Source organism: Microtus ochrogaster, chromosome 2 (genome assembly GCF_000317375.1).
Source record: "Microtus ochrogaster isolate Prairie Vole_2 chromosome 2, MicOch1.0, whole genome shotgun sequence".
Taxonomy (NCBI): Eukaryota; Metazoa; Chordata; class Mammalia; order Rodentia; family Cricetidae; genus Microtus; species Microtus ochrogaster.
The window spans coordinates 5999487-6026676 of record NC_022010.1 but is presented as its reverse complement, the minus strand read 5'-3'; the positions used below and the strand labels follow the sequence as shown (position 1 = coordinate 6026676).

General features: G+C 46.2%; 1 protein-coding gene across 1 annotated transcript in view; it reads left to right on the top strand.

The window, feature by feature from the left end:
• The window catches only part of Tmem233 (transmembrane protein 233), a 44224-nt gene extending 32502 nt beyond the window's left edge, over positions 1-11722 (top strand). Inside the window, exon 3 of the mRNA XM_026788623.1 lies at positions 11529-11722. Within this exon, the coding sequence (XP_026644424.1) occupies positions 11529-11535 (7 nt within the window). The 3' untranslated portion in view covers positions 11536-11722. The remainder of the gene's footprint in view (positions 1-11528) is intronic.
• Positions 11723-27190: the final 15468 nt, after the last annotated feature.

Here is a 27190-nt window from a genome sequence, read left to right as displayed (position 1 = left end):
TGTGTGTGTGCGTGTGTGGTGTGTGTGAGTGTGTGCATGCGTGTGTGTATGGTGTGTGCGTATGTGTGTGTGTGTGGTTGTAGGGTGTGTGTGTGTGTGGTGTGCGTGTGCTTGTGTGTGTCATAGACTATGAAGCATGGGTAATAGTACAAGCTTGGTACCAGATTGCCTGGACCTAGGTCCTCACTTACCACTCACCCCAAATCAATTTTTTTAACTTTCTCAGACCTCAGTTTCCCCAGCTGTGCTTCACAGCCCATGAAGCTATTGCACGCATTAGGCAGGTGAGAGAGGACGTGTGCAGTCTGACGGCTGCTTCTTAGCACACTGAGAACGCAGACCACTTATTGAAAGTTATTGCTACTCTTGCTGTAGACGGGGTGGGAGAGGACCTCGGGCAGGCGCTAAGAGGACTCTAAGGAGAGTTCAGGACTGTGCACCCATGAGCCAAGCTCGGAGGACAGTGTTCTGGGGGAAGGAAGCCAGTCTTGGTTTCATTTCTGAGGACTTGTGAACATGCGCACTGCCCAGATCAGACTTAGAACTAAATGGTCACAGTAATAGCAGCTCTCATTGGCGCCGATCCTGTCACACAGCAGACAACACTTGGAACTTTCCCATAGAAACACTAGAAGGAGTTCAAGAGGTATTGCCGTGATGCGAGGAAGGATGCCGAGGTACAGATGGTTGGCAGAAGATAGGATTTAGCTGCAGCTCTTTGTGCTGTGTTCATGTGTGAGTCTGTGTGTATGTGTACATGTGTGTGCACATGTGTGTGTGCATGTCTGTACCAATACATGCACATGTGTGTCTATGGCTGTGCATGCGGGTACATGCATGTGTGTATATTTCACATGGATGTATATATGTGTAAAGGTGGGTTCACCTCTGCAGGTCACATGGCAGTCAGAGGCTGATGCCAGCGACTGTCCCTCATCCCTCACCGCCTATCATTTGACCCAGAGTCTCTCTCTGAACCCAGATGTCTCTGCCCTTGGCACAGGGGTGACTGACGCACACTGCCACACCTGGCTCTTATATTGGCGCTGGAGATCTGAAATCATGCTTACACAGCAGGCTCTTTACCCTCTGAGCTGGGTCCCACCCCTGGTGCTAGGTTCTGAAGTACAGCTTCTCACTACCTGTCCATCATTGCCTCCTTTCCCGGTATGCCCAGTGGCAGGGATAAGCCGTCCCTGCTTTATGATCAGCCCCAGCATTCCCTGAGGGGGTGACAATGCCATGAGGTTTGTAATGAGCCAGTGCCAAGACATAGACGTCCAAGGTCAGACAGGAGACGTACATGAATGTGGTGGCCAGGTTAGGAAACAACAGAGACATGGGGACTGTGCTGAGCCATTTGAAAGGGAGCAGCCTCCCTCAGGATGCTGACCCCATTTTTAAAAGGAGTAGGAAATCTGATTGAGATGTTGACAGCCACTGTTTAAACCCACACTAAAAGAGAAAATGATGCCCACACCTACAGGCTACAGCATGTCTACTTGCCAATCGGAGGTGAACATTCAGATCAAACATCAGATTGCCAAAGCTGGAGAGAGCTCACTGGTGAAGATGGCCTCCTGCTCTTAACCAGGAACTAAGTTTGTTTCCCAGAACCCACTCTGGGTAACTCACAACTGCCTTTAACTGCAGTTCCAGGGTCATCGAACACCTTCTTCTGGCCTCCACTAGCACCTACACACACACACACACACACACACACACACTTAAAAAATAAAATATTGCCGGGCAATGGTGGCGCACGCCTTTAATCCCAGCACTCGGGAGGCAGAGACAGGCGGATCTCTGTGAGTTCGAGACCAGCCTGGGCTACAAGAGCTAGCTCCAGGACAGGCTCCAAAGCCACAGAGAAACCCTGTCTCGAAAAACCAAAAAATAAATAAATAAATAAATAAATAAATAAATAAATAAATAAATAAATAAATAAAATATTTTTTTAAAAAGGAGATGTTTGTCCCTACGACATCACACCCAAGTTTTTTGAACAAGGGACCCAGAAGTCATCACTCATGAGGAATTCCACTATTCATAATACAAATGTTTCCAGATGGTGTCAAGGCATTGGTGCGTGCATGCTTATGATTGAAGCTTCCCTAACACAAATAAAAGCTATGAACTGAGGTCACCTCGCCACTCTTTCTTCCTCAAGGCTTGTGTCTCACAATGGTTCGAGCACGGGCTTTGCCTTCGGTTTCACCAGGATTCATGTCCTAGCTCTGACCTGGGCTGGTGATGTACACCTTTAACCCCAGCAGTCGGGATGCAGAGACAAGCACATCTCTGTGATTTCAAGGACAACCTGTTCTACATATCGAGTTCCTGAGCCACACAGTGAGATCTTGTCTCAAAATAAAACTGAAAGCTAACACACAGACCGTCTGGGCAAGCTATTAAATGCTCGGACTTCTTTTTCCCTACCTGTAAGATCAGACTTCTTTAGATACATTTCTGTCCAAGTTATCAAAAAAAAGGGGGAGAGGGGTTTCTAGAGTTAGAATCCCAAAAAGAAACTCAAATAACTTAGAGCTCTTAGCAAGGGTGAGATGAGGAAATGTTCGAGGCCAGTCCCTGCTACATACTAAGACCCTGCCACAGAGAGATAAATTCTTGTCCTCTGTGTATAAGAGAGACAGAGAGAGACAGAGTAGCCTATAGAGAAAGAAATCAATTGCAATCTTCCAGGAAGCTGAAGTGAGCTAAGGACAAAATTCTCTGTAGTCTTTGAAATAAAATATCCCCCACCCTGCTTCACAGAAATTGGACGGCCTTGTGGGACTACTAAATAGAGGTCCCCGAGCTTTGCTCTGCCCAAGAATCACCCGGAAAGGTTTATAGACATTTTTATTCAAAACATGCCCAGAGGTTTCCAACTGGTGAATCAGACGTGAGCCTGGGAGTCTGCAATTTTTCAGCTCTGAACATCCTCCCCCTCCCTCCACCCCGAGGATTTAGAGCCCGGTGTTTAATAGAAGCCTCTGGTCCAATCCTGGCAAACTTCTTCCTTTTCCTTCGCAAAGGAGGAGGCACAGTGGGGTAGCCCTCAGCTCAGTGGTCGGTTTTCCTTCACATCAGCGAACTCCCTGTCCTACTTTGTCCTACGTCAGTGCCAAGGAGGGGGTAGGGTTACGGATGTGTGCGTGTCCCCACGGCGGACTCTGTGGGAACAGTCTGGAAGCCAGCAAGGACTTCATGGAAGGGAAATCTGACTGCAGAGGACGTCAAGCCTAGGCGAGGCAAAGCCAGAATGGATATTTCTGAGTTTAATTCAAAATTCCTCTCTAAAGGAGATTTTGCAAAACTGTCAAGTGTTTGTCTTTTTAAAAACACAGGAGTGAGGTACGGTGGCTCACGACTTTAGTCCCAGCACTCAGGGTGTAAAGGTGAGAGAATCTCAGTGAGTTCAAGGCCAGCCTGGTCTCTGTGTGGCTAGAGAGCTCCAGGACAACCAGGACTACATAGTGAGACCCAATCTCAAATAAAAAACAAACACAAGCCGCAGCTAGAGAGATGGCTCAGTGGTTAGGAACACTGGCTGATCTCTTAGAGGACCTGGGTTCAATTCCCAGCACCTACTCAGGTGGCTCACAACTGTCTGTAACTCCAGTTCCAGGCAATCTGATGCCCTCTTCTGGTCTTCAAGGACACCAGGCAAGTACACAGGGCGAACACATATGTAGACAAAACATTCATACCCAGAAAATAAAAACAGATAAATCTAAATAAACCAATAATAAAGGAAGTAGAGAGATGGCTCAGAGGCTGAGAGCATTTGCTGCTCTCCCAGAGGACTTGAGTTCAGGTCCCAGCACCCACATCAAAAAGGCCCACAATTCCCTCTAACTACAGCTCCAGGAGACCCAATGCCCCCTTTTGGTCTCCAAGAGTCCTGTGCTCATGTGCAAATGCACACACTTCCTTAAATAAAAATAATAAAGTAAACAGTTTTTAAAAATAAACAAAAAATTGATCTTCGTGACTACTGTGGTGGTTGATATCTGTAACCCCAGCTCACTTGAGAGGCAGAAAGACAACGCAACAAGATCAAGAGTTCAGGGTCATCCTCAGCTACATAGCAAGTTCAAGATCAGCCTAGGTTATATGAGTTATATGATATATATATATATATATATATATATATATATATCTCAAAAAAAATTAATCCCCCCAAAATTAAAAATAATGCAGCTCAGGGGTAATGTACTTGCTTGACATGAGCAATATCTAAGATTTGGTACCTGACACTGAAAAATATCATTATTATTATTATTATTATCATTATTAAAAGTAGTTAATCTTTATCCTCATCAAAAAAACAATAATCAAGCTGGAAAACAGAACTCAAATGGCCTATGTCTCCCTAGTGTTTCTTTAAAAAGCCCCAGACCATGGTAGTCTGTAACTAAACCCACACAAAGCTCTTGTTCATCTCATTCTATAGACTATCTAAGAAAGTCACATGATGTTTGGGGGACAGTTTCATGTCACCAAATTCAGAAGCTCTGAGAATCATGCAAATATTTAGTATTTTGCAGAGAACAATGTCTTGTCAGATTGTTCCGGTTTCAAAGAACATCAGACACTTAAGTCTCTCAAAGTCAGGGACTTCTCTTCCCTCAAGCTGCCAGGCCAAGCGAAGAGATGAATCCCACAGACGAAAGATGGTATTTATTATCCCGAGTTTATACAAATCCCTGACATGTCTTCAGGTTGAGCTTTCTCCTAAGTCCCTTGAAGAGTCAAGCGAGGTAACACGAGTCTCGGTGGTCATGTTTTTCAAAGTACCCTCAGCTCTCCGACCGCCTGCCGCAGATCCTGCTGGGGGACTTGTAAATGCAGATCTCTGGGACCCAGAAAGCCCTGGAGTGATCTTAAAATATGTATTATCTCACAAGGTATTGATTCTATATGTTCTAACATCACATAACCACTGCCCTACTGTTTTTACTTAATGAAAAACATTCTCGCCCATGTGCGTGTGCCATAAAACCAGACTGTTTACATGCCTAACATAAGAGATAAGAAGATGTTTTCCCTTTTCTATACATTAGAGGAAGCACACTTCTGTGGTCAGATGTAGGCTGGTGGAGTAGCCCACACAACAAACAATTCTCAGCAAAGACCAACTGGATGCCCTGCAGCTGAGATACCCCGTCAAGAGGTACGGGCAGTTCCCACAAACTAAGTGCTCGGCTACTCGAGATGTCAGTTCTAAGCCTCCCATTAAATGTGGCTCTCTACTAGACAGACATCAGGTTCCATGACCCTGCTTCAGACTGCTTTCATGTGCGTAGCTGGCACACAGAACTCAAGGAAGCACTAATGGGTACTCATTTGCTATGAAGTACATCACTGAAGAGTGTAGATGAGCATCCTGATGAGAGAGGGAAGGTGTGGGAGCTTCCTTGCCACTCTGGGTGCAATCCCTGCAGGCACGAGTGGGTGGCGATGCAGATGCTTTTCAGACCCCGTCTCTCTGAAGGGCTACTCTGAAGGGTTTCATAACGTTGGCATGAAGAATTATATCAATTCAGCCTCCAGCCTATTTCCCTTCCCTGGGAAAAAAAGAGATAGGACTGAAAACTACTGACCTTTCATCACATGATTGGTTTCCATGGCAACAATCCAGCATCGCTAGTCTATCTAGGACCAACCAAGAGCTATCTGCTAGAACAAAAGATAATCTTTATTACCCAAGAAAACTTGAAGCTCTGTGTCAGGAACAAGGTCAAAGAGGACAGAGGATTTTCTAAGTGCTGCTGTCTGTAAGGGATCAGGGGATTTCTCAGCTCCCTGGGGCAGAGGTCATGCCACACTCAAGATACCTGCTGACCCCTCATCTCCTGAATCTCCTCCTCCTTCCCCATGGTCCTTCACATGGCTACTTGTCTGATGTCCCATGGGACCAAAGAAACTTTGTTAGCGGCAAGCCAGTTGGGCAAGACAAAGCCTGGACCTAAAGGTAATGACAGCTGTGTGACAGTGAGGCTGTCTCAGTTAGCTCAAGTAGGGTCGGCTTTTCTGGGTTTTGGTGTTTGGTGTTTTTTGTTGTTGTTGTTTTGTTTTGTTTTTGAGACAGAGTTTCTTTGTGTAGCTATGAAGCCTGTCACAGAACTAGCTCTGTAGACCAGGCTGGCCTCAAACTCACAGAGATCCACCTGCCTTTGCCTCCCGAGCGCTGGGATTAAAGGTGTGCGCCACCACCTCCCAGTTTATGTAAGATCATTTTACATCTTCTCTGGTGTTGAGTACAATCAAACTTCATCTTGGAAGCTTCCGGAGGAGGGCTCCATTTTACACTCTCAGGCAGATCTGGTCAGCTCCTTGCAGCACCCCCCCCCCAAACATTTCCAAAAGAGATTGAAAACCAAAGTCACCGGCTGTGTATAGCGCTCTTGGTGGCTGCCCAAACACTACACACTCTAGGCTCTTGTTAAGAGGGAAAGGGTTGGGTTCCCATCCGAGTTCATGAACACTGAGTGCAGCAGCAGTCAGGTTCTCCAGCATTTGTAGAATAGCATGGATTTGCCATTAAGTAAAATAAATATACAACGTGATCCCCAGACACTACCTCTGTGAGGTCTCGGGAATATCCAAAGAGCTAAAAATAGATCCCTAACTATACTCGGATTGCTGACCCGGGCATGGTCATTTCAGTCTCAGCTGGGAATGGAGGGCCACGAGTTTGAAGCCAGCCTGGAGTACATATGAGATCCTGTCTTATAAGATGAAACAGCACCCCACAAACTAGCACTTGCTTGTCCTTTGTAGCCACAAGAATTTTCATGTCCTAAGGTTTCTTTAAGGAATAACTTGCCATCTGAGGATGGTAGGGGGTCCTAGGTGCCCACTAGGAGGTGCAGAGTAAGCAGGTATTGCCACCTAAGAGAGGTAGGGGTCCCAAGTGCCCATTAGGAGATGTATAATAAGCAGATATTGCCATCTAAGGGGGCTTGGTGTCCCTGATACCCATTAGGAGGTACACAATAACTTTTAACTTATTCTCCGTTATGAAAGCACCTGTCTTGTACAGGTACGGGCAGGAACCCAACCATTCCTGCCCTCATAAAGGGTTGTTGTATCAGGATTAGAAGGACACATGCTGTGTTCTGAGGTGGAATCAAACAAGAATTTGGCCTTTTGTCAAAAGTACACAAGCTGGGCTGGAGAGATGGCTCAGCGGTTGAGAGCACTGACTGCTCTTCCAGAGGTCATGAGTTCAATTCCCAGCAACCACATGGTAGCTCACAACCATCTGTAATGAGATATGGTGCCCTCTTCTGGCCTGCAGGTATACATGCAGACAGAACACTGTATACATAATAAATAAATAAATAAATAAATAAATAAATAAATAAATATAAATAAATAAATCTTTAAAAAAAAGTACACAAGCAAATCTGGGTGGGACTGGCAAGATGGGGCTGGCCTCCAAGTCTGCTCAGTGGGCAAAGGGGCTGGCCTCCAAGTCTGATACCCGAGTGTGATCCCCAGGACCACACATGGTAGGAGGAGAGAACCAGTTCCCACAAGGTGTCCTTTGATGTGTACACACACACAGAGGGAGGGAGAGAGAGAGAGAGAGAGAGAGAGAGAGAGAGAGAGAGAGAGGAAGAGGAAATTTAACTTTTTAAAAAGCAAACTTGTGTTCTGGCTTGGACAGGACTTCTTGGATATTGTTTTTCCATAAATATATCTTCACTGAAATTTTATTTCTAATAAAAATGGGGGTCTATTTCTCAAAGATTGAGCAGGCTTTTTATTAGCTCAGATAAGCTTAGACAGGGGATTCAAAGCTAAGCATCCAGCAATGGTAGATTGGGATATAATGAAGAAACAGAATACAGCACGTTCAGAAGCTAAGGCCTGCCATCTTAGCATTGGAAAAGCTGAGGCAGAAGGATGGCCTCAAGTTTAAAGACAGCCTGGGCTACAGAGTGAGAGCCCATCTCCATCTCAAGAGAAAAAGAATGAAAAATCTTCGCTAGTGACAAGGAGACACAGTTTAAACATGAATTAAACGCTGTATTTTTTTCTTGGCCAGATGGAAGTAGCTGAAAAGATGGCCGTCAAAGCTGGCAGAGTGTGAGACACTGGCTATTTTACCCTTGGTCCAGGAGTAGCTTGGGACTGTCTTCATGGCTGTCTCCCTGGACGGACAGTCAGACCTCTGTACCTGTGGGTCCCTCATCCTTAAATTCATTCTCAGGCCGAAAACATTTAGAACAGCGTTGCCTCTTCATCACATAGGAACTGACATTTCTCTTGTTATCTCCTAAACAATGCAGCATAGCAACAGTCTCCACACTTCCATTGTATTCAGAGTTAAATAATCTGGAAATGAAAGGATTTCTGTAGGTTCTAGATAAATAACAAGCCACTTTCTATAGGAAACTCGGGCCGTGTGGATGGATGCTGGTGTTGGTGGGAGTGGGTGGATACAGACATAACCATGCCCCCATGTGCCCACTAACACACCGATTCTACACGTCAGCACTGGGAAGGCTCGCTGGCCTGCCTGTCTGTCCTAATGGGAAAGCTCCAGGCTCAGTAGGAGACCTTGACTCAAACATGAAGGTGGGGAGGTGACTGAGGACACCCAGTGCAACCCTGACCTTCACAAGCATGGACAAACATGCACGCGCGCACACGCGCGTACACACACACACACACACGCACACACACACACCATAGATGCAAACGCACAGAAATGCATGACAAATAAGGATTCTCCACTCTTGCCACGCTGGGGGACCTTAAAAACTACTAGCCTATGATTCACCCTAGGCTGTCAGACTCTCCAGCTGCAAGGCCAGGCATGATGGTTTTAAGACTTTCTGGGTAATTCTCATATGCAGCCAGGGTTTCAAGCCATACCTGTGCAAGAATGCTCCAGGAGGCTTTGTCTGGAACAAGGGAAGCCCTTAAAAGAATTAAATGTCCTTCACGGGGCAGATTAAACCAGCAGTGCTGTTTGGGAAGGGCAGGCACATGGCTGGAAATGTGGAAACTTCCTTTCCAAGGCTGAGTGCTTGACTGCGCCTCTGCTCGCTCCTCTCACAGTGCTTTTCTGCGTTCTCACTCCAGCAGTTGAACTCTTCTGTGTGAGCACAGAGCATCCTCCTTTGCTTTGTGGCCTTGGCACTTGCTGGCCCCAGTACCTGGAGCTATCTTCCTCTTTTTACCCACACAGCTTGCTCCCGTTTCTTCCTCAGGTACTCGTCCTGAGGCTAACCCCCAGTGGATACTGAATGACCCCATTAAGTACACATGTGTATACATTCTCACACACATGCTTACACATATTCCACACAACTCCACACACATGCACCCCACACACGCATACCACACAAACACACGCATGCCACACACACACTTCACACATGCTCCACACACACATACCTCCACACATACTATATACACTACACAACACACTACACACATACACTATATACACACACCTCATATACACACACACTCCACCCACACACATACTCCACATATGCGCACACACGCTCCACACACACACACTGGCATGCCACACACATGCTCGCCACACACACACACACACCACATGTACACAGTCCACACACACACAGTCCATACACACACATACACACTCTACACACACGGTCCACACACACACACTCTATGCACACCTGCATGTCCGTGGATATAAACAAAGAAAATGCCCAGAGGACATAGCCAACCCAACCCTGAGAACTAAGTCACTAGAGAAGAGCCCGAGGCACAGAGCTGCTCAGTCAATGTAATTGCATCTGTAACATTCAGGTTTTTTGCACAGACCACACACAAAATTAAATACATTTTTTATTGAAAACTTTCAAGGGCCTGTTTTAAAATTTTTCACTCGGAGTTCAAAAAGAGAAGCCACAATGAGCATAGGACAAAAGTCTGATGGCTGTAGGGAAAAAACAATCTTCTCCCAAATGTTCTTTCTAGTCATGTGCTCTTTATTTCTCTCTTCATTCCACTGTCTCTACCCTAATTCTCCTGTCCTAATTGCTTATAATTTCTTTGCTCTGATTCTCTGTCTCAATTCCAATTTTCTGTTACAATATTCTGTTTCAATTCTTTCTGTTCTAATTATTTTACATTCTTCTCCTCCTCCTCTCTCCTCTCTCCCTTCTTTCCTCCTTCTCCTCTTCTCCTTCTCTTCTTCCTTCTTCTTCTTCCTCTCCTTATTTCTTCTCAGTCTATTTCTTCAGATATATCTATTTATATATATATATATATATATATATTAGCAACTTGTTAGTAATATAAAATACTACAAGGCAAATTCTTAGGACACAGGCAGTCTTTGAAGATATGTAGCAAAATTTATCAGCTAGTTTGTAGCTAACAGCAGCTTCAGCAGTGAGGAGGTACCGGAGATCTTTTAAAGAGGCAGGAACCCTGATTGCTCTTCGAGCTGATGAGGGAGGGGGAGGGAAATGGGAGGCTGTGGCGGGGAGGAGGCAGAAATCTTTAATAAATAAATTAATTAATTAAAAAAAGAGGCTGCAGAGGCAGGCGGATCTCTGTGAGTTCGAGGCCAGCCTGGTCTACAGAGCTAGTTCCAGGACAGGCTCCAAAACCACAGAGAAACCCTGTCTCGAGAAAAAAAAAAAAAAAGAGGCTGCTACAGGTTACAAAGGAAGAAAACTACACCATTGAGAGAGCCAAGGAAAAGGCAAAAAAATATGTGCGTTATTTTACATTTCTTAAGTGTGATTAATAATATCTGGACCTAGTCAGTTAGGTGCTCAATAGCACCTAACTCTCTTGAAGGACTAAGACAGACACCTCCAATACCACCCTGATTCATTATAAATCCTCTGAAGGGCCTACAAGGCCAGACGCCTGCAATTTCATACATAACATCTGTGGAAGTCTCCTTTGTGGTCTGTCCAGAAGGACACATGTCTGGCCAACTTGCTCTGTCTGTAAGGCTAATGGTAGAGAACGGGCTTCTAAGTTTCTCACCATGATGCGGAGAACACAGTGTAGAGAGAAGCTGTCCTTTTGACCACATCCACAAATACGACTGAGATGTAATCATGAGATTACATGTACATAGTACATGGAAATACACGGCAATGGGGTGCTATCCCAACTGTTATTGCACAAGCGAAATTACAAATGAAAGCCACAGTTTCCAGAGGCAGTGGCCTTGCCAGCTCTGCCAGGCAGGGCTCCTCTATCTAAGGATAATTTCTCGGGTGGGTTGACACCTGAATTATCAATTGCTATAAGCTGTAATTGCGCCATGGCCCACAATAGCTCATGATAAACACTCCTGACAATTTTTCAGGTGAAAAAAAAATTCTTTCAGAAGAAAACCAGTGCTTAGAGCCCAAAGCACAAAGCCCACTAGCCCCCTTGAGCAGCCTCTAGTCAGAATGAGTTCTTCAAATAAGAGCAGCAAGCCCTCAAAGCTCACCCCCAGAAGTCCAGCCCATTGTCTCTCTCTCACACACACGCTGTCTCCTCTCTGTGCCACACAGCCCCTGAAGAGCCAGCACTCAGCGGGCAGCATGGAGGACAGTCCTCATCTGACACATCCCAAGTTTCTGAGGAATGGATCCTCGATTTCAGACTGTGAGATCCTTCCCTCCAGGACTCTCCAGAGACAAGTCCCTGGCAAACGAACACCAAGTCCGGACGCAGGAAATCAGAGCGGCACAGACATGCCTACCAAAGTCACTGACTGCTGAAAAACAAGAAAATGGTGTCTCGCTGTCTCAGATCAGCAAACTCTGTGTCCATTCCTCTTCTGTGGGGATGAACTTCAGAAACCTCACTATTTTTCATGGGGGGATCTGGATTTGAGGGGAGCCAATGGTTTCCAAGGAGAGCAGTGAATGCTGGTGTTTACAAAATAGAATCCAAACCTTGTAGCATGTTTAAAGTTGTACAGCAACTTGAATTCATAGATTTATTTTTCCCATGCTGTAGGTTCTCACCTCTTCCCTCAGCAACCCCAAAGCTCACGCAAGCCTTCTGGACTTATGCCCCATGTTCAATGTTTCCAATAGTGCCCCTTCTGCTTCTATCCGCACCGATCCCTCGGAGCCTGAGAATGAGCCCAGATCCTAGGCATATGTGCACCCTCTCCACCCCAACTGTGGGAAAAAACTGGTTATTTTATGGAACGTGGCTTTCTTTCAAACCTATTTCTTTTAGAAAATCTGGCTGCTACTTGGAAGTGTCACATTCTTGCATTTTTTTTTCCTATCCGACGTCAACCACTAAGGTATGAATGCCCTGGCTTCATGATGTCATTACCCCACATGCCCGAGCATGCTAGCATAGGGCTTTTGCAGTGTGGGAAGCATGGGACACGGGTGGTACACAAAGTGATCTCTAATTTATAAATACAATAGCAAATAACACTGGATTTCGAAGAATGCTTCCTGCTTTATCTTTTCTCATTCCTGATCACTGCAAGGAGAATCTCTCTCTCAGGAACCTTCACGCCTTCCTGCCAGAACAGTCATTGCCCAGCACTGCAAAGAAGCAGCAGCCTTCAGGTCCAGTCTCAGGCTAGACAGAACTCGGTGATGTTATTAGCTTCCATGCGTGGTTCGTCACGGACTGATGCGCTGTATTATGTAAGTAAGTGAACTCAGAGTTAGACACAGAGTGCTTAACCTAACAGGCGATATTCATGGCAAAAAAAAAAAATCACCTCCAGAATTAATGTCGGAAACACAGTGACAGTGAGCATGAGCAAGGCAAAGTACCCTGTTCTAACTGCAGGAACAAGTGATGGAGAGTCCAAACGTCTGTTTCAATGTCTTTCAGGGGGAATGGGTTGTCCCAGGCAACTCAGGCTGGCCTTGAATTGCTATGTAGCCAAAGATAACCTTAAAAATGATCCCTCTGCTTCTGCCTTCTGAGTTCCAGGCTTATGGGCTTCTTCGGCCATGCCCGGTCACTCTGTATTTCCTTTTTGACACTAGCTACGCATGTTGATTTTAGGCAAGTTTCTTCCTCTGAAGAATGGAGATAAGAATGGCTACCTCCTTCCCTCACACTGCTACGAAAATTAATTGCTGTAATAGACGTGCCCCTGGGGGGAAGCTCTATGCATTAAACAGATGTGGAGCATGGTAATCGTGGAAACACTAGACCCTAGCAACAAAAAGAAAACTTGACGGACATGAGAATCTACTGGTCATTTCACCCAGGTGTGTCATGAGCCAGCCCTCGTCCCAGAAGGGAGTCTCAGTGTCCAGGGACACCAGCGCCATTCCAGCCTATCAGGTCCTGTTTCTCACATCTTGTTGTTTGAGTATGTTTGGGTCTCTGGTCTCTTTTGCCCAGTGGAAACTGTTGCTGAGAGTGCAGAATAAAAATGGCTTTAAGTAAGCCCATTTACCCTGCTGTATGAGTCTGTTTTTCTTGCTGTGTTCACCCCTCTAGAAACTTCCATAATCAAAATGTTGCTCATCCACCTCAGCTTTTTTCCACAGAGAAGACCATAGAAAGGGCAGAGGTGGGGCTAGAGGGTCCCCCATTGCTAAACTAACTTCTATCTGACCTGCGAGGCATTTAAAACATTAGTTCAGCTAAAGTCAAAATATGATACTCTTATCAGTGGGATCTACAGGGTTAAGAGGGGCTCTGAGTTGTGTTGGCCCCTAGGGCCCCAATATGGGACAGTTCTCTTCTTTAGAGCATTTTATAACATCTGGATTGGCCCTCTCCCTGTGGTAAATCTCCACTGTCAACTTGTCAACCACAAGAGAATCAAGACTTGCGGGATTATCTCCATTAGGTTAACTGAGATGGGAAGACACACCCACTGTGGGCGGCACCATTCCTCGGGTAGGGTCCTGGAGTGAATGAAAAGGTGAGCAGAAGGGAGAAGGGAGCTGAGCGCAAGCACAGACACACACACACACACACACACACACACACACACACACACACCTTACTTCCTGAGGAAGGAATGTAACCAGCTCCCCCTCCTCCGGATCCGGATGCTGTGACTTCCTTACCTTGAGGGACTGTGTCATCCAACTGGGAGCCAAGAACAAAACCTTTCTCCCAGGTGTCTTCTGTAGAGGAATTTCACAACAGGAAAAGGAAGTGGGATGTCCTCGCTCCTAGCACATCATTCAGTGAGATGAGCGGCTGAAGCACAAAGTAGGGTTTACTGTTCTAACTGCAAAACTTCAGGGAGAATGTTGAGGAAGACTAGATAATGGTGTGTTGGGTTGCTGGAAACATTCCCCGACATTTCTCATCCCCGGCTTGTTGTGTTTGTTATAGGTTCATAGCAATGAGCTTGTGGCCAGCAGCTTTGGACTTTCCCGACTGTCTTACCACCACCCATGGAGCTAAAGCGTTTGCTTCCATAGTTACTGAGTGGGAGGAGAATTAACTGTACAAGATAATGTACAATTGGTCAGGAACAAAAACAAACAAAAAGTCCCTAGACTATCCAACCATCATCAAGCAGGTGTGGCCAATCCAAACTGACCGCGGCTAGGAGTATGTATGCCTCTCTCCCTCCCTCAGCTTTTGGAACACGGGGCTGAGTGTGAGGTTAGTGCCAGACAATCTTCACAGATGGAGGGTGTGGAAAAGGTGACTCCCCAGAGAAAAACCAGAGAGCATTTACCAGAAGGAGAGACAGATGCTGGGCGGAAGAACTCAAACTCTGTCCACACCGGGCCTTCTGTTCTAACTACACCTTCCAAGAGCAGAGTAATCAAACAGCTTTCAAAGCCATTTCCCAACTCTGTAGACTCTCCTCTCATCCAGCCTGCATTCCCTGGGCACCTACTCAAGCACGGAAACCAGACTCAGCTTTGAAATTCAAATCCCGCTAAGGGAGAACCCAGGAAGTCTGCTCAGCCCCCCACCCCCCCGGTGAGGGACAGAGGCAAATGCAAGTGTAGAAGGAAGCCATGGAGGGGCACACAAAGAGCTCCGCAGATGGGCGAGCTGGCTGCCTGCGAGGGGCTGGCGGTTCAGGGAGCACAGTTCCTCTGTGCATGACTCGCTCGCTCGCTCGGACTCATGTCTTGAGGCGGCCCTGTCCCTACCCACAAGTTATGGGCAGAAGCAGATGCAGACATAAAAATCGCTGGCCTCAGCTCCTGGATCAGCAAATTAGCTCTGGCAAGCGGCAGGACAGCTGCAATCAGCAAAACAGCTCCCTGCACGAATCTTGATATGTAACCCTAGACCCAGGCTTCTAAATATAAGAGATGGTTTAGGGCTACCAACTACTTCCCCCGATCTAAAATAGCATCCATATTCATGGTTTACTACCAATCCTGAAAAAAAAAATCCATATTCCTGTCCTTTTTAGGCCCTAGGGTTACTCTAAAAGTGGGTGCCTGAGTCTTGACACTTAATTCCTGTTCTTCTAAACACAGAATCATAGATACCATTCAAGCTCTACTTAGCATCACAGGAAAGTCTCAGGCAGAAGGAACCCCCTCCCATCAGAGGTGAGGGGAAGCAAGTGTCCGAGTCTGTACCTGTTTCCAAAGGCAGACGAGCGTGCAGTCAAGCTGACGGTAACTGGGCCACATATTCTCCCCATGTCTAGGCAGATCCCAGTCCACACCCACACAGCAGGCCACACATGAGACCCAGCAATTCCTCTTTTCCCAAGGAGGCTGCTCCTGATGCTGCCTCAAAGTGCTCACTACCGGGGGTGGGGTAGGGTGACACAGAATTTACAGAAACAGGAACAAGTTGTTTGACTGCCTAGAAGGGTAACAAATGGCCTGATGAACAGCATGGAAGAGGACCTCGCACAAATCACTACACATAAAAGAATAAAAGAGAAGATAAAATTCTGATGTCTAAAGAAAAAAAAACCTAAACTGGGTGAGTGGTGGTAGCACACGCCTTTAATCCCAGCACTCAGGAGGCAGAGGCAGATGGATCTCTGTAAGTTCAAGACCATCCTGGTCTACAAAGCAAAGTTTCAGGACAGGCAGAGCTGTTACACAGAGCTGTTGGGGGGGGGGGGAGCTTTCCCTTAAAAAAAAAAATCCTGACATCCATCAAAACAATTCACTTCTTGTGGTGTTGCAAATCCCAAACTATCCCAGCACTCAGGAGTCAGACGCAGGTAGATCTAAGATCCAAGCCAGCTTGGGTCTCAAATAAATAAAAATAAATCAATACATAAATAAACTCCAAGCTTTGATGCTGATCTTCACTGCCATTTAGAATCACCCAAGACTGGGGAGCCGGCCATCTGGGGTGTCAGGAGAGTGTTTCTGTGTTCCCAGAGCTGACAGGAGCAAGCTCACCTGAGTGTGGGTGACATCATCCCATAAGGTGGTCCCTCCTCAGCCATGAAGTGAGCAAGCAGCTCCCCTCCGACATGCTCCTGTCATCATGATGTTGTGCCCAAGTCCCCAAAGCCAAACAATCATGCTGTGAACTCTTCAAATAAACCCTACCTCCTTAGGTGATTTCTATCCAGTATTTTTTTTGCCACAGTAACAAGAAAACTAACCAAAAGGCAGTGACTCAACCCAAACTTACTATCCTTTGATTCTGGATATCAGAAGTCTGAAGTGGTCTCACTGGGCCCAAATCAAAATGTCACCAAGGTAGGATTCCTGCTAAGTCCTAAGTGGTCAGTGTCGTGTCTCCTCTTCTGCTGTCCCTTCTATCCTCCAGCCTTCCCCTCACCTTCTGACTCCTGCCTGCCTGCCTCCCAGACTTTGTATATGCTGCTCCCTCCGCCCCAACACCAGTCCCCAGGTTCCATATAGGTAGATTTTCTGCTGACTTTATTGCCATCTACGGCACTAGTCACTTGACAGATAATCAATCACCCTGTTTCCGCAGAGCCAAGGGCTGTGGGTTGAGCCCCTGAAACCATGAACCAAGACAGACAGTCCCCCTTTTAACTGTTCCTTATTTCTCAGATGTTGGCCACAGAGATGAACTTTGCTGGGCAGTTTTCCTTAGACACCTTCCCTGAGCAGCCAGCTCTTCAAGAACCCCCTCTGCCCACTGGGTCTTGGTGGAAGCCCAGTCACTGGCCCCTCCCGTCCTTCACTGAATGCTCTACAGGCTTGCCTTCGGGCCCCATCTTACAGACACATTGTCTCAATTGGGGAGTTGGGGTCCTTCACTGAATGCTCTACAGGCTTGCCTCCGGCCCCATCTTACAGACACATTGTCTCAATTGGGGAGTTGGGGTCCTTCACTGAATGCTCTACAGGCTTGCCTACGGCCCCATCTTACAGACACATTGTCTCAATTGGGGAGTTGGGCTCCTTCTCTCAGATGACTCTAATTTTTGTGAGCTGACCTGAAACTAGCTGCACCACCCGACACTCTAAAAAGTAACCCTTTTTTCTTATTTTTTGGGGGTCATCTCCAAGATCTCATATTTTAAAAGGTCACCAATATAAAACACATTTAAACAAATATAAAACTCTGAGATTCCATCTTACACCTGTAAGAATAGCCAAGATAAAAAACACTGATGACAACTTATGCTGGAGAGGTTGTGGGGTAAAGGGAGCACTCCTGCATTGCTGGTGGAAGTGTAAACTAGTACAGCTCCTTTGGATGTCAGTATGGCAATTTCTCAGAAAATTAGGAAACAACCTATCTCAAGACACAGCAATTCCACTTTTGAATATATATCTAAAGGATGCTCAATCATGACACAAGGACATGTGCTCAACTATGTTCATAGAGGCATTGTTTGTCAAAGCCAGAACTTGGAAACAACCTAAATGCCCCTCAATGGAAGAATGGATAAGGAAAATGTTTACACAATGGAGTACTACACAGCAGAGAAAAATAATGGCATCTTAAAATTTGCAGGCAAATAGATAAGAGTTAGAAAACATCATACTGAGTGGGGTAAGCCAGACCCCAAAAAACAATTATCATATATACTCACTCATAAGTGGTTTTAGACATAAAGCAAAGAAATACCAGCCTACAATTCACAACCCCAGAGAACCTAGACAACAAAGAGAACCCTAAGAGAGAGACATCCATGGATCTAATCTACATGGAAAGTAGAAAAGGACAAAATCTCCTGAGTAAACTGGGAGCATGGGGACCATGGGAGAGGGTTGAAGGGGAGGGGAGAGGATTGGAGGGGAGGGGAGAAGAATATATAGCTCAATAAAATCAATGAAAAACATCACAAATATAAAACATATTACAAACTTAAAAGTCCCACAGTCTTTACCAACTCAAACACATTAAAAGTTCAGTTTTTAAAAATCGTTTCTTTTAAAATTTAAAATCTCCTTTTAAAATGCAAAGTTTTTCAACTGTAGGCTATTATGAAATCAAAATTAAGGAAATTCTTTCTCACTGCAAGGGGGATGAACCAGGGCACAGCACACTCTGAATACGGCAAAACCAAACCCCAACACTGTAAAGAACTCAATGTCCAATTATCTGGGATCCCTCACGATCTTCCTGGACTTCTCCAAGGACTTGGGGCACTTCTCTGGCTCTGTTCTCTGCAGCATACACCGTTGGCCTCTAGGCTCATGCCGGCTCCATTCCAAGCATATTTCCTCTCCTGGTGGCCTTTCCACGGTACTATCATCTCCAAAATGCTAGGGTCTTCTGCAAACGAGCTGCACTTTCACCAATAGCCTCTCCTGCGCTCTCTTCATGGTGAAAAGCCTCAACTTTTCTCTGTGACCCTCACCCTTTCAAGCCAGTACCAGCTGGGTGACTCTTATACTACAGACTTTGGCTACCAACATGAGGTACAACCTTCGCCACCTCTGTAACACAGCTCCTGTGTGCCGACCCTCAGGAAACAGGAAACACTTCCCAGAAGATTTCACTTTTAATTCTCAATTGCAGCTGACCAGCATCAGTTGTCCCAGTAACTCAAAGGTTTTATTTCAGTGGTCCCAGTCTCTAATCACAGCAGATTCTTCAGCTCCAGCTGACCAGATACCTCAGACTTTACACAAATGTCCCACGAGAGTCTTTGTTTCCCTCTGAAAAGTCACCAGCCAGGCCTCCATTGAATGCACTGTTCTCAGCGTTCTGATCTTCCAAGCTGCTTCAGAAGCAGCCCACTGAGCTCTCAACCTCACAGGTTTTTCTAGCCCAGGGTTTTAAAGTCCTTCCACAATTCTCCCCAAAACATGGTCAGGTCTGTCACTGCAATAACCTACCATGCTGGTACCAACTTCTGTAACAACTTTTCCCGGGGGGGGGGGTCCCTATATCCTGCAGGGAGACCATCCCCCACCACACCCCAGCTACAGGTAGCCTGGCTTCCCAATAGTCAGGACACCTTTCCTCCAGGGCTGAGCTGTCCTATTGCAGTTCCAGCCTACAGAGATGTCCTATTGCGGCTCTACACCCCCCCAGCTGTCCTATTGCAGCTCTAAGTATATCCTGGCTTCCCGATAAGTCAGGATATCCCAACACCACTATTGTAACACATTCCCCTACAGGGCCGACCCTCAGCATGTTTACCTCTGATTCCCAGAGGTCTCAGGAGTTGGCACAAATATTTTTCATGAACATTAATTGGATGGATGGGTGGACACACGGATGCTAGATGGATGCATGGATGAACACATGGATGATGGATACATGGATGATTCCTAGATAACTTGGGAGTTGACCCAAAGGTTTTCCATGAACATTCACTGGATAGATGGATGGCTAGATGGAGGATGGATGGGTGGGTGGACAGACAGGTGGGTGGATGGACGGACGGGTGGGTGGTTGGATGGACAGGTGAATGGACGGACAGGTGGGTGGGTGGATGGACGGATGGATGGATGGGTGGGTGGGTGGACAGACGGGTGGGTGGGTGGATGGATGGGTGGACGGACGGACAGACAGATGGGTGAATGGATGGGTGGGTGAGTAAAGGGGAAACAGAAGAAAATGTACTTGAAGGTTTCTCCACCATCTTGCCATTGTTAACCAACAGAAAACCTGTATTCTAAGCCAAGATTGAGCTAAATTAAAGTACTAGCTGAAAATTCTGTCTCAGAACACACTCACTTTTTATCGCCTTTCACGATGGCTCAGCAGCAGGAGGCAATGAATCTGCATCCTCACAGAAGTGACTCCAAGATAAAGCACCTACCAATCTCCTGTCTAGGCGCCTTTCCCAAGCTTCCTTTGAGTTCAGGGTGCCCTCTAGCGGGAAGCGGCGGGAAAAGGCACTCCAGGATGTTGCTTTGCTGAGTGGCACTGGAAGGAATTGTGTGGCCAAAGTTCTTTCCCAGGGGGAGATATAACCAAGATCTACTTCTTCTCCAAAGGACCATCAGCAAATCCAGGCACAGTTTAGCCAAAGCTCTCTCTGAGAAACCAATGAGTTTATCGGGCTTCCTTACAGAGCATAGGTGAGGGGTGTGGCTGTTCCTCCCTCCTCAACTGCCCTCACTTGGAAAGCCTTTACCCAGAAAAGACAAGAATTTCCCTACCCTAATCTTCCCTCTGTATAGGGACCCTACACACACACACACACACACACACACACACACACACACACACACAGCCCCCTCCCCAGTCACATGCAATGAAGCTGGGCTGCCTACAGCAGGTGGGAGGAACCTGAACTGTGCCCACATCCTCACCTGTGCCCACATCCTCACCTGTGCCCACATCCTCACCTGTGCCCACATGGACACCTGTGCCCACAGCCTCACCTGTGCCCCCACCCAGCCCCTATATGTAAACAACAAGCCCAGCTGGGATGATCTGCCAAGAGGTGCAGCAGAATGTCCCAAGATGGCGATGACTTCCTCAGAGGGCATTTGCTCAAACAAATGGAAAAGAGGCAAAAGGAGGCTAGATATGTGGGTGGATGGGTGGTCCTATGCATGTTTACACGTGTGGTTGAACCCCAGACAAAAACAACAGTAAAACGTAAATCAGCCTCAATACAGTTTTGATGTGTCAGTGCTGGGAGCCGGCTCCACAGTATCAGCTGGTAACTATTTGGTGACTATATTGTTAACTATTAGGTGTAACTATTTGCCGGATCAAACAAGCAGAGGAACCACTGACTGGGGGGGGGGTCTCATCTGCCCATCTGGGGTCACCCATGAAAATCACTGTGGTACAGGCGGACACTTTTGAACTGGACTTTTGGCTGATCACGGCGGTGGTTTTCGGTCTTACTGATTTGGCTCTAGCCTGGAATGTCCCGAGTAGCACAGAGGCAGCCATTCACACAGCTGTTCCTCAGGAATACAGAATGTAGATAAAGTCATCACATGTCAGTATTGGTAAAACAAAAGGCGCTACAGAGCTGTAGGAGATGGTGAGGGCCTGAAGATGAACTGTTGCTGGCAGAAACAGGAGCAAGGTGAGGGCTTGCTGGTTGCCAGCCTTCCTCAGGCTCCCTGTCTCCAGGTAATAAAGCAAAGAGTGATAGGGAAGGAACAGGCACATGTGCCTGAACCCATTACATATGCACATACAACACACACTTCAAAACACGTGACTCCATTGTTCAGCCGGCTCCACATTCATCAACAGTGTTTGTTATGTATCCTTACAGAACTTTCCATCCTCAAGAATGATGATGAAGTGTTTTCTAGGGTCAAGTGCTAACGACTTTTCATGAGTGTTCACAATTTTGTGTTGGGACCACATTCGTGACTGGAGCGCAGTGGGCACCGCACAGGAAGGATTTTATTTGGGGGAGGGAGGTTGAAGAGAGGTCCGGAGATGGATTACTGGGAGCAGACATGCATGGTTTATTGACATCATGGACGGAGTGGCAGCGGCATGTTGGGGCCTCAGAGGAGAGCTCCGTCCCAGCAGCAGGCACAAACAGGGTGGCTATGTGACTGGCATCGTCTCTGATGAGGGGAGCTTTCAGAGCACAAGCCTGCATCCAGGCTGACTCCCAAAAAGGAGTGGGGCCAGCGGGGCCAGGGTGTGTGCTCACCTTTATATAAATGTTTAGGTAGAAGCCCTACTGGCGTCTATATCTACCCCCAAAATTTGAAATGTGGAAGCTCCAGTTTGGGTTTATTCCAAACCCCGCCCTCGGGTTGCCAAGCAGCAGGCCCCTCCCCTGGAGTTGCCTCAGTCCAGGCTCCATCCCCTGGGGGCATTACTCCACCTCTGAAAAAAACCCATCAGTGGCTCCACCCCCAGAGGGCATTAAAAGCTCCCACCTCATAGGTCCCCTCACGGTTCTCGTCCCCTGGGGCCACCTAGGAAGGCTTTACTCAGATCAAACCTGGATTTTTTTTTTTTTTTTTTTTTTTGGTTTTTTGAGACAGGGTTTCTCTGTGGCTTTGGAGCCTGTCCTGGAACTAGCTCTGTAGACCAGGCTCGTCTCGAACTCACAGAGATCCGCCTGTCTCTGCCTCCCGAGTGCTGGGATTAAAGGCGTGTGCCACCACCGCCCGGCCAAACCTGGATTTATTAGTTCAGTTTGATTGGCTTGTGATGTCAGCGGCAGTGGATTCCCACCAACCAGAGTTTCAAAACTGAATAAACTCACTTCCCCTGGGAGAGACACTGGCGACGGGACGTCTGTTAGCTAGGGACTCACTGGTTTCTGTAGGTTCCTGTGGGCACCTGTGAGAGGGTAAGGCTGCTGGGTTCTGACTTTACATCCTCAGAAGGACCATGGGGAGAATCTTTAAGAGTAACAATCGGTGGTCTACACACTTTGTACTTTCTGTTGTCTTGGCAACTGTCTTAGGCTTTCTGTTGCTGTGAAGAGACACAATGACCACAGCAACTGTTATAAAGGAAAAACATTCAACTGGGGAGGCTTACATTTTTAGAGGGCTAGTCCATTATCATCATGGTGCGATATGGTGGTATGTAGGCAGACATGGTGCTGGAGAAGTAGCCAAGTGTCCTACATCTTGGCTCGCAAGGAACAAGAAGTGGTCTGAGACACTGAATGAGACCTCGGAGCCTGCAACAACAGTAATGCCACACCTCCCAAAAGAACTTATGAGAGTACAGGGGCCAATTACATTCAAACTACCACAGCTACCATCTGCAAAACACCCCAAGCACACTTGGGCAGCTCTGAAGCCCACTCTAATCCTTTCTTTTGGAGGGTAACTTTTCATCTCAATGCACACATGAGGGAGGGAAACAGGTACATGCCCCCTTGCTGAGAGCCAAACACAGCTCAGAAACAGACTTCATTGTTCTGTATAAAGTAACAGCTGAAGCAGAAAGGGTCCTAGAAGGGGCCAGCTAAGACATTAGAAAAAAACTAAAACCACTGCTGAGGTTTGCAGCTTCAGCTCTCTTTAGACAACTACTTTGTAGTTCTTAAAAATGTGTGTGTGTGTGTGTGCGCGCGCATGTGTGCGCGCGTGTGCGCGCGCACAAGGAGGCCAAAAGAGGATGTCCAATCCCCCAGAACTGGAGTTACAGGTAGTTGTGAGCAGCCATACATGGATGCTTGGGAACCGAACTCTGGTCTTGAAGAGCAGGGAGTGCTCTTAACCCCTGGGCCATCTCTCCAGCCCCAGGCAACTCTTACTTTTTTCATCAAAAGTGAGCACACTGAAACAGTGCCCCACTAAAGCTGCACTCCCTACCCCAGGGCACACCAGGCAGGCACTCCCATTGCTCACTCCTGGACCAAACTCATCCATTTCTACCCCTCCTGACTGCTCACAAAAGAGGGAACAGCCACTCAATGGTGAGGCAATGCTTTAGTCTTCTGTCTCCTGGAAGGGAAAGACCATTGTGTTGTGGCCTTGGTTCAGTCATGTGACTTCATGACTGAACCAAGGTGTATGCCACCAAAGCCTGGCCCAACAGATACTTTTAGGTATGGTTTCTGTGCTACCTGTTAGGAAAGCCTGAAGGTTATTGGCTTGAAATGTGTTCACTTTGGTTGAGGTCCCAATTGAGAGAAAGAGAACCCTACAATGCAACTATTTTGATACTAAACATTGACAAGTAACTTTTAAAAAAGAAAAGTAACACAATGAGCTTGGCAACAGAGCCTTGTCTCAGATTTGATCTCCAGTACCATAAATAAAAACAAGTGCCACCAAATGGATGGAGATAAAAAACATCATATTGAGTGAGGTAACCCAGACCCAGAAAGACAATTATCACATGTACTCACTCATAAGTAGTTTTTAAACATAAAGCAAAGAAAACCAGCCTACAAATCACAATTCCAGAGAACCTAGAAAACAATGAGGACCCTAAGAGAGACAGACATAGATATAATTGACATGGGAAGTAGAAAAAGACAAGATCTCCTGAGTAAATTGGGAACATAGGGACCTTGGGAGAGGGTTGAAGGGAGGAGAGGAGAGACAGGGAGGGAAGCAGAGAAAAATGTAGAGCTCAATAAAATTAAAAAAAAAAACACCAAACAAGTTCCACCAAAAGTGACCCAACAGAGACACTAAGTAGACATCTATAAATGGAGCGTCCACCCTACCTGGGCTTTCCACACGGGCCAGCGGCTGATACAAATGTTAGTTCTCCTGTTCATGAGATGTAATATAGTACAACAAGATTCCCATCATTAGTGACCCAGACCTCTGGTCCTCAACTTTATCTCTCTGAGGCCTCCTGGGGTGTACGCTGAAGTCAGTTTTGAGAGTATAATATAATATAGTATTATTTTAAACTATCTCAAATCTGTCTTCTGAGGTTGTTGCCCGTCCATCCAATGCCTTTATAGGATGCAAGCACAAGCAGACAAACTGAGTCTTAAAATATTCTGAGGTCCATAATGACTAAAATGTGTCTCTTACAAATCTCAGTGTGATTTCCTGGCTTTTAATTACTAGAACCATGTTTTTAAAAATCATTTATCAACTGTGGGGCGTTGGCTCTTTCTACCAATTCGGTCCTGGGGATTGAAGTCAGGTCATCAGGCTTGGCTGCAAATGCCTTTACTGGCCAAGCCATCTCTCCAGCCAACCCCTCCGATTCTTGGGTTGACTGTTCCTGGTGGGAAGAAGCTAGCGGCTAGCCTGTGTATAGTTATACAAATAAGAAAGACATGCCCTTTCCCTCAGACATCACAGTCCTGAGAAGAGGACTTAGCCAGAATCTCAGCACCCACTTACCTGCTGCAGCAGGCATCCCCAAGCAGGGTTCATCTGTGCAGCCCTGGGAACTGAACCACCTCATTGATGACTGGACAGCACTGACACGTGGCGTCTGGCACCACGAGATTGTGCTTTCACTGTTATCTGAGTAAGAGCAGAGACTTTCCTGGCACATCGGAGCGTCTGCCACACTCAGACAGGCACCTCCATCGGCCCTGGGCTAGTTTCAGCTGTCCAGTTGTTTCAGAAAAGAACCCACAGCCCCTGGGCTCCCTGCTGCCATGTGAGATCACTGGAATCAGAGTTAGAAAAACAGGTCACCTGTTCCAGCCTGGCTTACTAATTTCAGCAGGCACACTCAACAGTTCTGACTCCACTGAGTAAATTCAGGATGTTGGTCATTAGTTTCAGAAAATCCTCTCTGGCCCTCAGCCCTTCCCTTGCCTACCTGCACCTTTGCCTTCCTGTGGCCCACTCCCCTTCCATGTTGTATTCCTTTAGAATTGGAGCATATCTTTCTTACTGTTGCTCCCAGCCTCACGGGCAGAAAAAAAAAAGTATATAAACACATAAGCTAAAAAGCAAACGTCTTCCTTCTGTGTTTTCCTATTACGATCTCACCTCTTACCCAGGAGACAATCCTTCCAGAACTCTCCATCTTCAAGGATGATGGCACTAATAACAGTGCTCACACTGAGTGTGTTCTAGAGTCGGATGCTGACCACTTCCCACGGTTTCTCTTAAGTGAGTCACAAAACAGGCATGTAAGATCGGCGTTATTTTTTTATGGCCATTTCCCAATAAAGCCACAGTGGAACTTACTAGATGGTAAATTCAGAGTTTGGACCCAGGTAGGCTGACATCAGAGCCCATGCCCGTCTGTCATTTTGTCACTTGGCTTTGGAATTTAGAAGGTTCTGATGGCTTCACACTCACCCACCCCACACAATTCTGACTGTTTTTCTTTATGCATAAAGTGTGTGTGTGTGTGTGTGTGCACGCACGCGTGTGTTCACCAGCCTGTGGGTGCACTGCCACAGCACATGTGTGGAGTCAGAGGACAACTTAAAGAGCTCTGGGGACAGAACTCAAGTTGCTGCACTGGCCTGGCAAGTACCTTTACTGAACCATCCCGAAGCCCCCCTCCCCTCCCACATACGCCCATTTGTGAGATTAGCTACCACTGTGTAGCCCAAACTGGCCTCAAACTCATGACCAACCTCCCGGAAGCCTCTCTGGTGCTAGGATTTCAGGTTTGTCCTGCTACCAGCTACATCCAGCTATTGGCTTTTTTTTTTTTAATGTTCCTTCAATATTCTGTAAAATGCCATTAGCCATTCCTGCACCGAAATACTTCTGGGGTTTTTTAGTTTCTCCATTTCATCAAATCTAAGACTCTTTTATGGCTAGAAGCATCCAATTTCAAAGAGATAAAATGTCTTATAATACACATCTTAGAATTAGTATAATAATTAGAATCAATGCTTCAAAAAAGCATACTGTACATAAGTTTTGTGTGTGGATTTTTATAATAATTAACTAGAAATAAAATTGTCCATAAGAATGAGATTCATTTTTTTTTACATAGATACTGTCCAATTCCCTCTAAAAGCCCATATATCAGTCATCAGGGTCTCTGGTTCCCTTAACAAAAATGTCTCATGTTGCAGATAATATAAAAATAATCCTAAATAAATGTTCAGTGGATGAAATGAAAGACACGGGCTAACAAATTCAATGCATTAAAAAAAAATTAAACACACAACGTTTTTAAAAAATGTCGCAGAGGCAGGCGTATCTTTGTGAGTTCAAGGCCAACCTAGTCTATAAGAGTTAGTTCCAGGAGAGGCTCCAAAGCTACAAAGAATTCCTGTCTCGAAAAACCAATAAAATAAAATAAAAATGTCTGATAGGGTAGAAGGTGAGAATATTTTAGTCATAAGGGTCTTCTACTGAAGCACTAAGCACTAATGCATTTTATGCATAATGTGTTTAAAATAATTCCAAGGCCCCTTTTCTTTCTTTTTTTTTTCCGGCTGTGTTTTTTTAAAAAAAAAATTATTTATTTATTATGTATACAATATTCTGTCTGTGTGTATGCCTGCAGGCCAGAAGAGGGCACCAGACCCCATTACAGATGGTTGTGAGCC